A 14110-nucleotide genomic window follows, 5' to 3' on the forward strand; every position below is an offset into this window, starting at 1 on the left:
GAAAAAATCAATTGACAGTATTTCATTAAGGTTTTAATAATGTCTTTTTATTTTCTCTTAAAGCGCTTTCATAATTAGTAAATCAAACAGATTGTGCTGCATTCCTTTCAGAATAGAGCTGCTTACCTTCATATTTTTTTCTGATTACATTATTTCTTCTATCCTCTTTATGCCTATGTCTAATAAATACGGAAACATGGGAATCTCCAAAGCTGTCATCCAGAACAAGATTTTCAGGGAAAGATGGTATTGTGCAAAATAACCAAATGTTTACTCAAATAATAAAGAAGTTGATGCTTTAGTTCAAGCTTTATTTTTGGTGTTACTTTTATTATTTTTGTTTAGCCTAAGCAACTACCAAAATAGGTTGGAATCTATTATATTGATATTTTCTTTATATCATGCCATTTGAAAGGAGTGTATAGGTTTTTTATAAGCTTTGAATCTTTTATCTAGAATACTTCAGAGAAGACATAGGGAAAAAAGAACTAGGAGAATCTGTTTATTACACTGCTATTTTTGATTAAACTTAAGAATTAAAACTTTTTATCTAAAATATAAGGGTTTTTGAAATTTTCAAATTTAAAAAGTACTTTGTAATGATAAGTTTTTGTGTTGCTCATTCTTGGATTGAGTTAATTCCACTCTATATATTTTGATATTATATTGATTAATATTATTTTACTATTATAGTTACACTGACATAAAAAGACAACCTAATCAGATGTATTTACAAACTATTTTGTTTTGCTTTTTTCTGTGCCCAATTAAATTTAATTGCTTATGTATCAAAAAAAGGGAAGGAGTATCAATCTGCTCCTACTCTGACCTTTAATTAAAGCCATCCTATTTTAGAGGGTGATGATGTAATTGCTAACCATACTGAAGTTTTGTAACAACCATTATGTGGTATTGGTTGGGTATTTTCTGATTCTTACTAAATTAATGAGAGTCCAAACCAGGGGATTTGGGTTGTTTGAGAATCTTTCTAACAGGAGGCTCTGAAGAGGCTGCAATGGACAAACCCACAAAGCATGATTCTTCTGTATCACTCAATCCAGTCAGTTTCCCCTTGTCACATGATATCCCATCACATCTGGGACAGGAAATGAGCCTGGTGACCACAGAGGGCCATGTCTTTAGCTTTGAGGGCAGAAGAGCTTTCCTGCTTTTTCCAGCTACCCCAAAGAAATCTTTCCTGTTCGTTTCTTACAGGGAGCAGAACGGAGAAGGGCTCTGTGGAAATTGAGCTGATTTCTTCTGCTCCCGCAGCCTTTGGGAAAGGTTTAGGAATACCACTTCATCTTGCCCAATGGACATAACATTTTATCTTAGTTACATGGTAATGGGGAGAAGCAATGCAAGAGTCATAGTTTTCACTCGCAAAATATGTATGTTTTATGCTCTATGCTAAAGGCTCCTTCTAAAATTCATCTGGGCCTAGAGTTAAGCCTGAATTCTCAAATTTTTTCATAGACAAAATGAACATTCTTGCAGGTCCTAGCTAGCAGGAAAAACTTTGAGTATAGGTAGGGCTCATGATAGTTTTCTGTTCCTTCCAATGAACAAACTAGTAAGGAGACTCTTTAGTGGTGGAATCTTTGGCCAAGCCAATCCATGAAGGCCATTTGTTAAGTCATAAAGGGCTTGTGATGTGTAATGCAGGCTGCTGAAATAGATTGCTCCAGCCTTCGTGAGTAAAGGTTGGAGAAGATACAAGGTAAGACATTCTCCATCTGAAAGCTATCTGTTTCAGTTTATTAAGAATATCTGTTGTTAATCTTTTAACCTATTAAGAATGAAGCAAGTATGTTCACAAATTACTAAAACAAATAGCATATAGGATGTAAGAAAAGTACTGACAATGTTAGGAATTCAGATAAAGGAAAAATCACTAATATAGGTATTGTTCCACAAAGATTTATTTGACTTGTGGCACATTCAGCCACCTCATAATCTATAGAAATTCTATTAACCTTTTCCCCTATGTTTCTTTCCATGTTAGGTGCTATCTTTGAGATAACTAAAAGTTTTACATTGAATTTCAAATTAACTGTTGGGTTATTATCTGAATATTTTGTTTTCATATTTTCATTAAATAATCAGAGGAGCTTATATAGTTCACATTTACCTTCATTTCCCTATATAAATGGCACCAAGGAATAACATTTGTTTTTTGGTACTTCTTTTGTGTCAGTTCTGGCCAGTGGCATCACATATTTGGATTTAAGTTTCTCTTCTCTCTGCATTTTGAAATAATCATATTGTTTTTGTGTCCTTTTAAAATAGTTTTGTTCTATAACTAAGTTATACTTTTGTCTCCAAATTTCATTAAGAAATGCATTTGGTTAATTTCAGAAATCAATTTCTCTTGTTAATTGCTTTTCTATTCTTGTGAAAGGAAACCTGTTACCCTTGAAGGAGGCAAGTGAACATAATGGAGTCTGATCTAGTACCTTTATACCACCAAGTATCCTTCAAGGATATCTGTATAATAATCCAAAGAAGTCTAGTCCACTATCTATAATGTTGCTCTTGGACTCAATAACCATTTCTTAGTTACAATCAACTAGTTTAGTTGATTAGTTATAATTAGTTAGATTAGTTATAATCAAGGGGTTGTTGCTAGTCCCTCATTTCCAATTCTAATCAGTCATGTTGTCTACACCTCCATTATGCTGGCCACTCTGTAATCAATCACCTTGATTTCCTCACCTTCCCAACTCTGTTCTTTGTACTCTTGTGCTTCCTAAAAATACATAAGGTTGATAATCCTTATGGTTTTTGTCATCAAGAAAGGCTATTGATTCAGTTTATTGGTTACTGCTAGCCTAACTAATCAGTGATTATTGATCATTCTAATAAATTGATCATTCTCTTTCAGTTTAACTTTAATTTTTAAATTTTGTTTAAAAAAGTTTTCTTCTGGCTTATAATCAATACTGCGTATTGGTTTAGAGCAGAAAAGAGGTATAAGCTAGGCAATGGGGGTTGTATCTTGCCCAGGATTACACAGCTAAGAAATATCTGAGGCTAGATTAAATATATAAATCATTCTTAAAAGTTTTCTGTGATTTAATATGTAAGGAGCATCTCAGAAGAAAGTTAAAATGTAGCAGGAGATTGAGATTATAGAATATCAAGTAGACATATAATTAGTAAAATTTAAGTATTTTATATCATTTCTTAAAAAGATTGCTATAGGTCAATTATAGGCATAATGGTTATCATTACTGTTGTTGAGGGGATTTCATTCAAATAAAAAAGCAATTCTAAATAAAATAAATTTTTACTTTGATATTAATTTAGATGTAACATGATAATTGGAATTTAAAGGATCATTAGAAGAAAGCCAAGAAAGTTTTTTATAAAAGTCACCAGAAACAGGTATGTAAAAAAATACTAAATTTCTGACTTTTTAATTTCTGACAGAGGTGACCTCTCTGTTTTAAGTTGCAGGGGCAAAACTGCTCAGTGGCTCTGGTTGCTATGAGTTTAGTCACAGATTAGGGACTGAACATGAGACCCAGAGAATATATCATATCCTGAGCTATGGAAATTGGTTTAAGTAAAAATGGCCTGTGAAGAAACAAACAAAAAGAAATCCTGAAAATGAAGATAACATATCTCAGCATCACAGGAACCCAAGTGGTCTAGGAAAAAGGCAGTAATTAAATCAATTGACTTGACCACTAATTTTTTTTTAATGTGTAGCCAAAGGAGAAAGAACTCAGCTATTGATAGCTACTATGGGGACAGAGAAGATCATGGCTCAGAATCAGAGGACAATGAAGTAAAAACACCTACTTCAAAAACAGCAACAGCAACAAAAACAATACAATAAATGGCTACAAGCCCAAAACGAGCTTTCAGAAGTGCCTAGAAAAGACCTCAAAAATCAAAGGAGAAAGGTTGAGGAAAAAAAGAAAAAGATTAAAATGTCATAAAATTAAGAAAATTATGAAAAAAAATCATCCAAATGAAAAAGAGATCCAAAATCTCATGGAAGAAATCTATTAAGTACTAGAATTAGACAAAGAAGAACTAATATCTCCTAAGAAAAAAATGAAATAATAATGTGAACTCAAATGAAAATAGAAGAGAATATGAAGCATATAGTTTTAAAAACAACTGAGAAATAATGAAAAGACAAAATAAGAATAAATGGGAGTCCCAGAAAACTAGAATAAAAAAAATATCAAGGAAAATTGCCTGGAAATTCTGGAATCATAGGATAAAGAAATGGAAAGATTCTACCAATCACCACCTCACAGTGACCTAAAAATGAAAATTCACAGGTATATTACTGCTAAGTTCTAGAGTTACTCAAGTTATAAAAGAAGGATCAAGAAAAAAAAAATTCATACCTTGGATCTATAATCACAATAACACAAGACTGAGCAACAACATTAAAATGCAGCACTTAGAACAGAATTTTGTGAAGCAAAAAACTGTTCTTACAACCACGAAAACATTCAGCAAAGTAGCATAAGTATAAAAGGCAAAAAAAAGGTATTTAATAAACTAAAGGAGTTACAGATATTCTTGGGGAAGAATCCAAAATCTATTAGAAAATTTGATCTGTAAGACATATATACCGGTAATGATGAAAGGCTAATCATAAGCACCCCAAAAGTTCAATTTTTTAAAGCCCTTACTTTCCATCTTGGTATCAATACTGTGTATTGGTTCCAAGGCAGATGAGGGTAAGGGCTAGGCAATGGGGGTTAAGTGACTTGCCCAGTGTCACACAGTTGGGAAGTGTCTGAGGCCAGATTTGAACCTAGGACCTTCCATCTCTAGGCTTGGCTCTCAATCCACTGACCTATCCACCTGCCCCAAAAGTTCAATTTTTTGGAAAAAAAATCTTTAATGCACAAATTTTATTTAGGGTTCTTGGAAATGACATTGTTACCTGAGTATTTTGAAGGGTCCTGTATCAATGAAAAACTTGAGGTCAAGATGAATGCAATGGAATGAGTCAAAATGATGGAAGAGTAGATCAGGAGGAGATAGTTTGGAATAGCTATATCATATGGAAGAAGAGTGAATGGAAGAACTGCCACAGAAAGTGGGGTGGTAAATTGTAGAGTTTGGGTAGTACCAAAACTCAAGTCTCATCTGATCTTGGATAAAGAGAGAAGAACACACACAAAATAAGAAGTGTAAAAATCTTAATGTACAGAAAGACAGGAGGAAAAGGAGAAGAGGATAAAGGGAGGGACTGGGATAGGTTAAGGGAGGGATCTATCAAAGGAAAACCCCTTAAATGTCTGAGGGATTAAGAGAAGAAACTGTAGATTAAGAGGAATGAGGGCAAAGGAATAAAAAAAGGAAAGGACACTGAGAATGGAGTACATATCAATATATTAGAGGATAAGATGAGGGGATAAGAGAGGGACTCTGGATAAAATAAGGAAAAAGAAAGAAATAGAAGGACAAACAGTGAAGAAAATCAATGGAGGAAAATACACAACTAAATATGACATTGAATGTGAATGAGGTGAATTCATCCATAAAATGAAAACAGCAGAATGGATCAAAAATCAAAACCTGACAATATATTGTTCACAAGAAAAACATTTTAAAATGAGAGACACATATGGAGTAAAAAGAAAGAGCCGGGACAGAATATGCTATGCCTCATCTGAGACAAAAAAAAAAAGGCCTAGGTAGTAATCATGATTTATGACAAAGTTAAAACTAAAATAGATTTAATTAAAAGAGAGAAAAGGAGAATCTATTCTGTTAAAGGGTAGCATAGACAATGAAGCATTTAAATCATTATGCACCAAATGTTATAGCATCCACATTTTTAAAGGAAAAATTAAATAAGCTAAAAACAGAAATAGATAGAAAAACAATAATAGTGGTGGGCGTTAATCCCTCTCACAAGATAAATCTATTAAAAATTTATAAGAAAGAAGTTAAGGACATTAATAGAATCTTAAGTTAATATAATAGATGTCTGGAGAGAATGGAATGGGAAGAGAAAAAAGAATACCTTTTTCTCAGTGACACACAGCACCTTCAAAAAATTCACAAATTAGGACATAGAAATATAATTAAATGTAGAAAAGCAGAAATATTGAATGTAGCATAATATATAATGATAAAATATCAATAAATTATGAATGCAATTAAAAAAGTAGAAAAAGAACAAATTAAAAATCCCCAACAAAACACCATATTAAAAATCCTAAAAATTAAAGCTCAAATAAATAAAAGTGAATCTAAGAAAACCATTAAATTAATAAATTTTGAAGTTGTTTTTTTGAAAAACATTAATAAAAATGACAAAGCAATTTTTAATTAAAAAATAAGAAAACAAAACATTTGTATTAAAGATGGAATGGGTGTCACTAATGAAGATGAAATTAAAGCAATTGTTCAGTTATACTCAATTATATAAAATATTTATCAAAGAAATAAAAATAGAAGAATATTTACAAAAAACAAATTACCTAGATTATTAGAGCAATAAATAGAATATTTAAACCAACTTATTTTGGGAAAAAAATCAAACAAGCCATGAATGGTCTTCCCAAGATAAAAGCATCAAAACCAGATAGGTTTATAAATGAATTGTACCAAACATTTTAGGACAAAATAATCCAAATATTACACAACTCATTGTGAAATAGCAGATAAATTTCTACCAAACTTCTTTTATGAAATAAATATAGATACCTAAACCAGGAACAACAAACAAACAAAACTAGAGAAAGAAAATTATTGATCAATATCATTAATGAATGTGAATGGGAAATCCTAAACAAAATACAAGCTACACTGTGAATGAACATGATTTATATTGGGAGCATAAGAATGGTTTAATATGAAAAAATTATCAATATAATGAATAATATCAATAAGAAAAGCAATAAAGAAGATGATTATATCAATGGAAACTGAAAAGGCCCTTAGAAGAAACCAGCACTCATTCCTACATAAATCATAAAAAAGAAGGGGGTATATAAGTGGTTTTTTAAAAATAAAATTATATGAAGGATCTACCTAAAACCATCAGTAAGTATTATCTCTAATGGGGAGAAGATAGAAAGTGAAATGAGGATGCTCATAATCACCAAAATTATTTAACATAGTATTAGAAATGCCCCCAAAAGCAATAAGAAAAAAAAAGGAATCAAAGGAATTAGAGTGGACTGAGGAAATAAAACTCCTTTTCTGTTGATGACATAATGGTATATGTAGCAAATCACAGAAATTCAACTAAAATGTTAGGTGAAACTATAGCTAATTTTACCAAAGTATCAGGATATAAAATAAATCCACATAAATCATCAGCATTTTTATGTATTACTGCCAAAGTTCTGCAAGAAGATATAGAAAGAAATACTCCATTTAAAATAACTATAGGCACACGACCTGGGAGTATATCTTCCTCTTCCCCCAAACCAGGAACCACAAAGTATGATTAAATAAATGGAGCAATATTAATTTTTCATGGATGGGAAGAGCCAATATAATTGAAACCATAGTCTTACCTAAACTAATCTAACTTATTCAATGCCATCCCAATTAAATTACCAAAAAAAAAATTATAGAATATTTAAAACATTTGGAAGAATAAAAGATCAAGGATAGCAAAGGAATTAATGGGGAAAAACATAAAGGAATGTCTAGCATTACCATATTTTAAATCATATTATAAAGCAGAAATTATGATATCTAGTATTGGCTAAGAAAAAGAAAGGTAGACCAGTGGAACAGAACAGACATATGACAAAGAGCAGTAAAAGATTATATTAACCTGATAACTGAAAAAAACAGACATCTAAGATTTTTGAGAAAATAAAATTTGGTAAAAATTGCTAGAATAACTGGAAATGTGTTAGGAAGAAATTAGATAATAAACCAATATCTTATGTAATTCACTAAGATAAGATCAAAATGAATATATGATCTAGGCATAAAAGGAGATACTATAAGTAGAAGAACAGGGAACATACTATCAGATATATGGATTGGAGAGGAATATATGAGTCAACAAGAGATGGAGAGCATTGCAAAATGAATAATTTTTAATACATTAAATTGAAAAGTCTTTGTACAAATAAAATAAAAACTGCCAAGACTGGAAGGAATGTAGAAAATTGGAGGGGAAATTTTTATAAACATCCCATTAGATAGAAGTCTTACACCTAATTTTTTTTGTGAAATTTGTCAAATATTCAAGAATAAGAGCCATCCCCCAATTGATAAATAGGCAAAAGATATGAACAACCATTTTTCAGATAAACAAATCAAAGCCATAAATAGATATATTTAAAAATGCAATAAATCACTCTTGATTAGAGAAATGCAAATTAAGACAATTCTGAGGTACCACCTCATACCTATCAGAATGGTCAATATGACAGTAAAGAAAAATGATAAATGTTGAAGGGGATGTGTAAAAATTGGGGTACTAATACACTGATGGTGAAGCTATGAACTGATCCAACATTTTCAGAGAGCAATTTGGAATTACACTCAGAGAGTTATAAAATTGTGAATATCTTTAGTATTGCTGGGTCCATTTCCCAAGAAGATCAGGGAAAGAGCAAAAGAGCCCATATATTCCAGAATATTTATTGCAGCACAATTTGTGGAGATAAAGAATTGGAAACTGAATGGATGCCCATCACATTTTGGTATAGGATTGTGATGGATTACTACTCCTCCATAAGAAACCATGAACAGACTAATTTTTAAAATCCCTGGAAAGAACTATACAAGATAATGAAGGGTGAAATGAGTAAAACCATGAGAATATTTATACACAGAAACAGAACAAATAAATAATAAACTGAACACTCCCTCCAGAATTTGAATGGAAAGATAAAACATGAAATACTTAATTTATATGAATATATTGGTGTCCCTGACAACATCCTTTGTGATAATGGGAGGGTAGAAAGGGGCTGCGACACTTGTGGATGGGATCTATTATGCACATGTGAAACATAGTAAGCTAAACATATGTAAGTTTTTTTAAAATTTCATTTGTGTAATACCTTTTATATAGGGAAAAGTTTGGTTTGATTTGGTTTGGTAAGCATTTGGAATAATTGTAATTTTAGAAGTATAAAATGGAATTGAGGAAAATATCAAGGAAGTCTTTTTTATAAACCTAATTTTGTTCATTTACATTACTTACTCCATCAGATTCTAAAATATTTGGCATATAAATAAGAAACTATTTAAAGTAGACACGCAAATTGGATTATGAGGCTATGTGGTCAAAAGAACAAGGATAAGCCTAAAGAAAATTAGATCACAGGTCAAAGAGGAATGTTGTATGTTGAAATAAATTTTGCTTTCCCTGGACATTTTTATTAGGCAAGTGCAAAATGGTATGGCTTAAAATATTGAAATTGAAAGCCAACTTTTGGAAATTAGTAAGAAATCTACCTGATTGGATTAATACTTTCATTATGATCAGCCATGTTCATCCTTATTGACTACTAAAATCATTATACTTTGTTCAATTTATTTTCATTTCAAAATGAAACAAAAACATTTTTGCTAATTGATTTAATAATTTTTTTAAAAAAGCATTAACATAGTATTTATTCATCCCACAAATAATAATTGAAAGAACTGGGACTAAACTTTGATTTTCCGACAAATCCAATACTCCTCTTCTTGAATTCAGTTATTTAAAAAAATATTTTCACTTACTATAGACATTTGTCATTTTTGCACATTTAGATAATATTATAAATTTTTGGAAAAAATGAAAAAATCATGAAAAAACAGTGACTTCTAAAGTTCTTTGGACTCGTGACTGGTTTACAAGAATAACAAATTAGCACAACTCATTTAATCACTGAAATTTAAGTTTTAGAAGAAACATTGGAACTCATCCAATGAAACACCATTATCATGTGGAGGAGGAAAGTTTAGGCACAGAGGTGGTCATGGTCTCAGTTTATTGGTGCATATGCATAGTTTTGTTATCATTATACTTTCACAATAAAAATCCAAGAAGAATAGAGTACAGTAAATGCAGAGTCACACTCATTCAGTTAACCCCAAGTTCAAGTTCTGCTTCTGACCCATACTAACTGTGTTGCCCTAGGCAAATCAATTTACCCTAGCAGGTAACTGAGATAACAAGCAGGGGTTGATCTGCATTGTGGAGGGAATTTCATCATTTGGAATTTCCTATATCAATAAAATCACAGGTCTAGTCCAAAAAGTAAAAATAGAAACCTACATATAATATAAGACAGCTTGCAAAACTACTTTGTTAGACACTAGACATTATCTCATTTGATCTTCATGATTTTCCTCTATAGTAAGCGTGATCCATATTTATAGACAAGGAAACTGAAATATCAAAATTTGACATGTCTTATTTAAGATTTTATGACTAGCAAATAGCCAAGATGGTGCTTAAGCTTCTGACAGGAAGCCCAATATCTTTGATATTTTAAAAATATTAAATAATGCAATTTCATTCTCAGTGTATCTTCTGAATCAAATGTGGGGATCTCCTCCCAATGTATTGGATTCTGCTACTGGTTTATAAAATTGTACGATTTTGACCAAGTTACTTAATGTTTTGTGCTTCAAGATATACTCATCAATGATTTTCCAGAATGTAGCAGAAACGATGCCTAAATCCCATTCTGCTCAATTTCCTTTGTTATGAAGATTGATTCATAGTTTCAGTGACTACTTTTAGTTTTTTCTACTCCCTGAATGCCAAGTCAGGAATGAAAAATGGATAGGATAGGAAAACACTCAGCATGTGGTGGAAAATAAGAAAATGTAATTATTTCAATCCTCAGCTTGGTTTAATCTGATCCATGTGGTGTCAGGGGAGAAAAGACAGAAAATAAATTTGAATTTGCCATTATATGTCCTTGTTTCTGTCTGTTAAAGGGAGGAAATGACAACATGGAAAAGGAATACAAAAACAAAATTTCTCAAAAATTTACTAAAGTTTTTCTTTGTAAAGTTAAAAAATGAGAATGTGTATTTCAGAACATAAGAGCTATCCAGGTGTAATGGATAGTGAGCAAGGAAAACCTAGTTTCAATACCATTTCTGATATAAGCAAATCCTTTAATATTTCAGTTTACTATGCAACTCTGCAACTAGAAGTGGCCAAGAAGGTGCTGACCAGCATCAAGAGAGTGTTTCTAGGAGCTATGGGTATTAGTTAAATCACAGGTCTTATACTTGTACCTAAATAAGCACATGTTTTATCTAAAAATAATTATACCAACTATTATGCTTTCCATTTAGGTTGAAGAGGGAAAAAAGAAGAAGCATCAACATAATGAAATGGAAACACCGGAGGAAGAAAGTGGTGATAAATTAAATGAAGATAAAATGTTTGGCAAAGTTAATGAACTGGTATTTTCTATAAAGAATAATCAATGTGGTAAAAATGAGGAGAATAAAATCCCTGGGGAAGAAATTCCAAAAATGAGCATTTCTTCTTCCAAGGAAAGTTCAGCAACTGTGCACCATTGTTTAAAGGGGTAAGTTTCTGAAAATATTTAAATGGAGTATTTAAAAGTAAGTTCACTTTTCTCTGAAAATCTGGATTTAGATTCATTGTACTTAATTAACTTCAGTCTTGTGTTGGTTTGTTGTTGTTTTTTTTGCCAAGTAAGAAATAAAAATCCCATGAATACACACACACACACACACACACACACACACACACATATATGTAGATTTTTCTCTTTTACCTTCAGCTTGTTCTTCTATTATGAGAATTATGGAGCAGGGACCAATTTCTCTCAATAGATGGAGTTGTTTTTTGTTTGTTTGTTTGTTTGTTTTTAACAATGAACTCCCTACATGAACCTGGTCCCTCCAAATTTAATGTTCTATTTCTTTAAAGGCCCAGACAAACTTACCTAAATAGGATAATAATCCTTATTTCTACTCAACTGTTTTTCTAAAACAAGCAGTTTTAATCTAGGTTTACATGGAAACAGGAAGAAAAGCAATCAAATGCAAGCATATTATTTAAAAAAATCAAAGAACAATTAAGAAGAAAAGAAAAATTATATAGCAAAGAATTGGAGATAAAACAGCCACTTGGACCTACTCTACAATCTCAGTCCAGAGAAATAAGAACAATAAGAAATAATTTGAAACAGGTAAGTTGGAATTTAAAAGTCAATATTTCCATCTTTGTAAAGAATATTCAGAATTTCCTGGGAGTAAGGAGGTGAACACCTATAAAGCTTTTATTAATGCTAAAAACGTGCAATGGTTGTTATGTGTAGTATAATTAAGTTGGGTTCAATCACATATAAATGTATATTCCTAGACATATAAAGAAAGATAAAAGTTTCCTTTTTTAGCATTTAAATATTAAGTTGCAAGGTATATAGCTATGAAAAAGATAAGATGGAGCTAGTGTAGTGGATCCAGTTTTATTGTGGGAGAGCATATGCTGGTTATTGCCCAAAGAATTGTAGCTCAGTACCCTGTATCTTAATCTATGAAAGGGTTTACTCAAGTATATTACAGATAGTTTAGCCAGGGCAATGGAATGGTCCAGTTGGGATGGTTTTGCAGACTCCCTCAGGTGATTCAGATTGTTAGATTTTATTGAAGGTTTGCAGGGTGCTCTCTGCTTATCCGTGGGAATTCTCCATCCTCCCTCAGATTATACCTCCCAGGAGTATTCTAGAGGGGAATTCCAGGCTGAAATGTGGGAAGGGGATTGGGAAAGGGTGCAAAGATGCCCAGTATGCCTTTATGATGTTCCCCCATTTCCTTTTTAGTCAGACTTTCAATGTTGTTTGGGTGTTTGAGTGCCCTTCCTCAGACTTCCAAACTCTTATCCAAGGGGATAATGTTATAACATTTCTCAAGTTGGCTCAGGTGATTCTCTACTCCCTTCAGGCTTGGAATATCAAGCAAATGCTTATCGACTGGAAATGCACAAAGTTTAAGACTATATTCTAATTGGTAATACCTGCTAACGAATAAAAAGCATAAGATCTAAAAGTGCCATTTTAAAAAAGATTTCAAAGTGTTTCTAACATTTTAAAGCACCATTCCCACTGTCAACCTTCATCACTAGTACTTTTAAAAGTATGTCTCACTGTAGAGAGGCAGTCAGTCTGGTGTCCTGTATCGAAATGGTCTCAAATCCAAGGAGACCTGGGCTCAAGTGTTGCCATTGACCAATCTGGACTAGTGTGATTCTGGGTGAGTCATTTTTACCTGACTGAAGGCAAGAAGTGTCAAACTCTCCAAATGCTTTCCACAAAACTCACGTGTGGATTTCTTTTTTAATTCGACCCCACTGTTCTGGGCAGCTCTCTAAGATTATAAGTCACAGAAAAAGTGCCATCCTACATTGGTAAGAGGGAGTTTCCTTACCTGAGAATTCTCTACATCAATGGAATCACAGGTTCAGGCCCCTTCACTATCCCTTATATTCCACTGTACTTCTTCTTTCAGTCTTTCAGGAAAGTTTCTTGTTCTTTAGGGCCTTTAGTCTTATAAAATTAATATTATCCAATCCATTCTACATGGAAGAAAGGCAAAGTCTTAACAGGCCAGAGTACTGGACTAAATGTACTCATTATGTGAAATTCAATAAGAATGAATGTAAAGTCTATACTTAGGTGTAAAAAGTTATTTTCACAAGCTCAAATGGTGAAAATATGATGAGATAGCATTTAGTCTGAAAAGATATAGACATTTTAGTGAGCTCTCTAAGCTTAATTTGAGTCATCAATGTTATTTGGCAACCAAAAAGCAAATGTATTTTTGGACTGCATTAGGAGAAGCATAGCTTCCAAGACGGGGGAGGTACAAATACCTCTGTAGTCTGTCCTTATCAGACCTCTCCTGGACTACTGTGTTCACCTGTAGCTGGCACAGAATTATGGTAGGAGGTAATCAGGACTGCAAATATGACAGTGAAAGAACTTGAGTCCATCCATAACATATAAAAATCAAACAAGGAATGGGAGATGTTAGTCCTTGTAAAAATTAAATTATATTTCTACTAATAAAAATATTATATTTTTGAAGTTTATTAAGGATTATTAGAAATCAAGGATACAAAATAAAAACCATGTGCCCATGGCTGATTAGCACATTCAAAGTCCCCACA

At 32.2% G+C, this 14110-nt stretch overlaps 1 protein-coding gene across 4 annotated transcripts in view; it reads left to right on the forward strand.

Moving 5' to 3' along the window:
* The first annotated feature begins 1622 nt into the window (after positions 1–1622).
* LOC103095998 (ankyrin repeat domain-containing protein 26-like) overlaps positions 1623–14110 on the forward strand; it is a 41302-nt gene continuing 28814 nt past the window's right edge. For 2 of the 4 annotated variants that reach the window (XM_056799600.1, XM_056799602.1), the window contains exons 1-4: positions 1624–1720; positions 3310–3387; positions 11263–11501; positions 11951–12131. In XM_056799600.1, the coding sequence (XP_056655578.1) occupies positions 11302–11501; positions 11951–12131 (381 nt within the window). In that variant the 5' untranslated portion in view covers positions 1624–1720; positions 3310–3387; positions 11263–11301. Of the gene's footprint in view, positions 1721–3309; positions 3388–11262; positions 11502–11950; positions 12132–14110 lie in introns of all 4 variants that reach the window. The other 2 variants (XM_056799601.1, XM_007504200.2) reach the window with 2 other exon arrangements.

Source organism: Monodelphis domestica, chromosome 5 (assembly GCF_027887165.1).
Source record: "Monodelphis domestica isolate mMonDom1 chromosome 5, mMonDom1.pri, whole genome shotgun sequence".
Lineage (NCBI taxonomy): Eukaryota > Metazoa > Chordata > Mammalia > Didelphimorphia > Didelphidae > Monodelphis > Monodelphis domestica.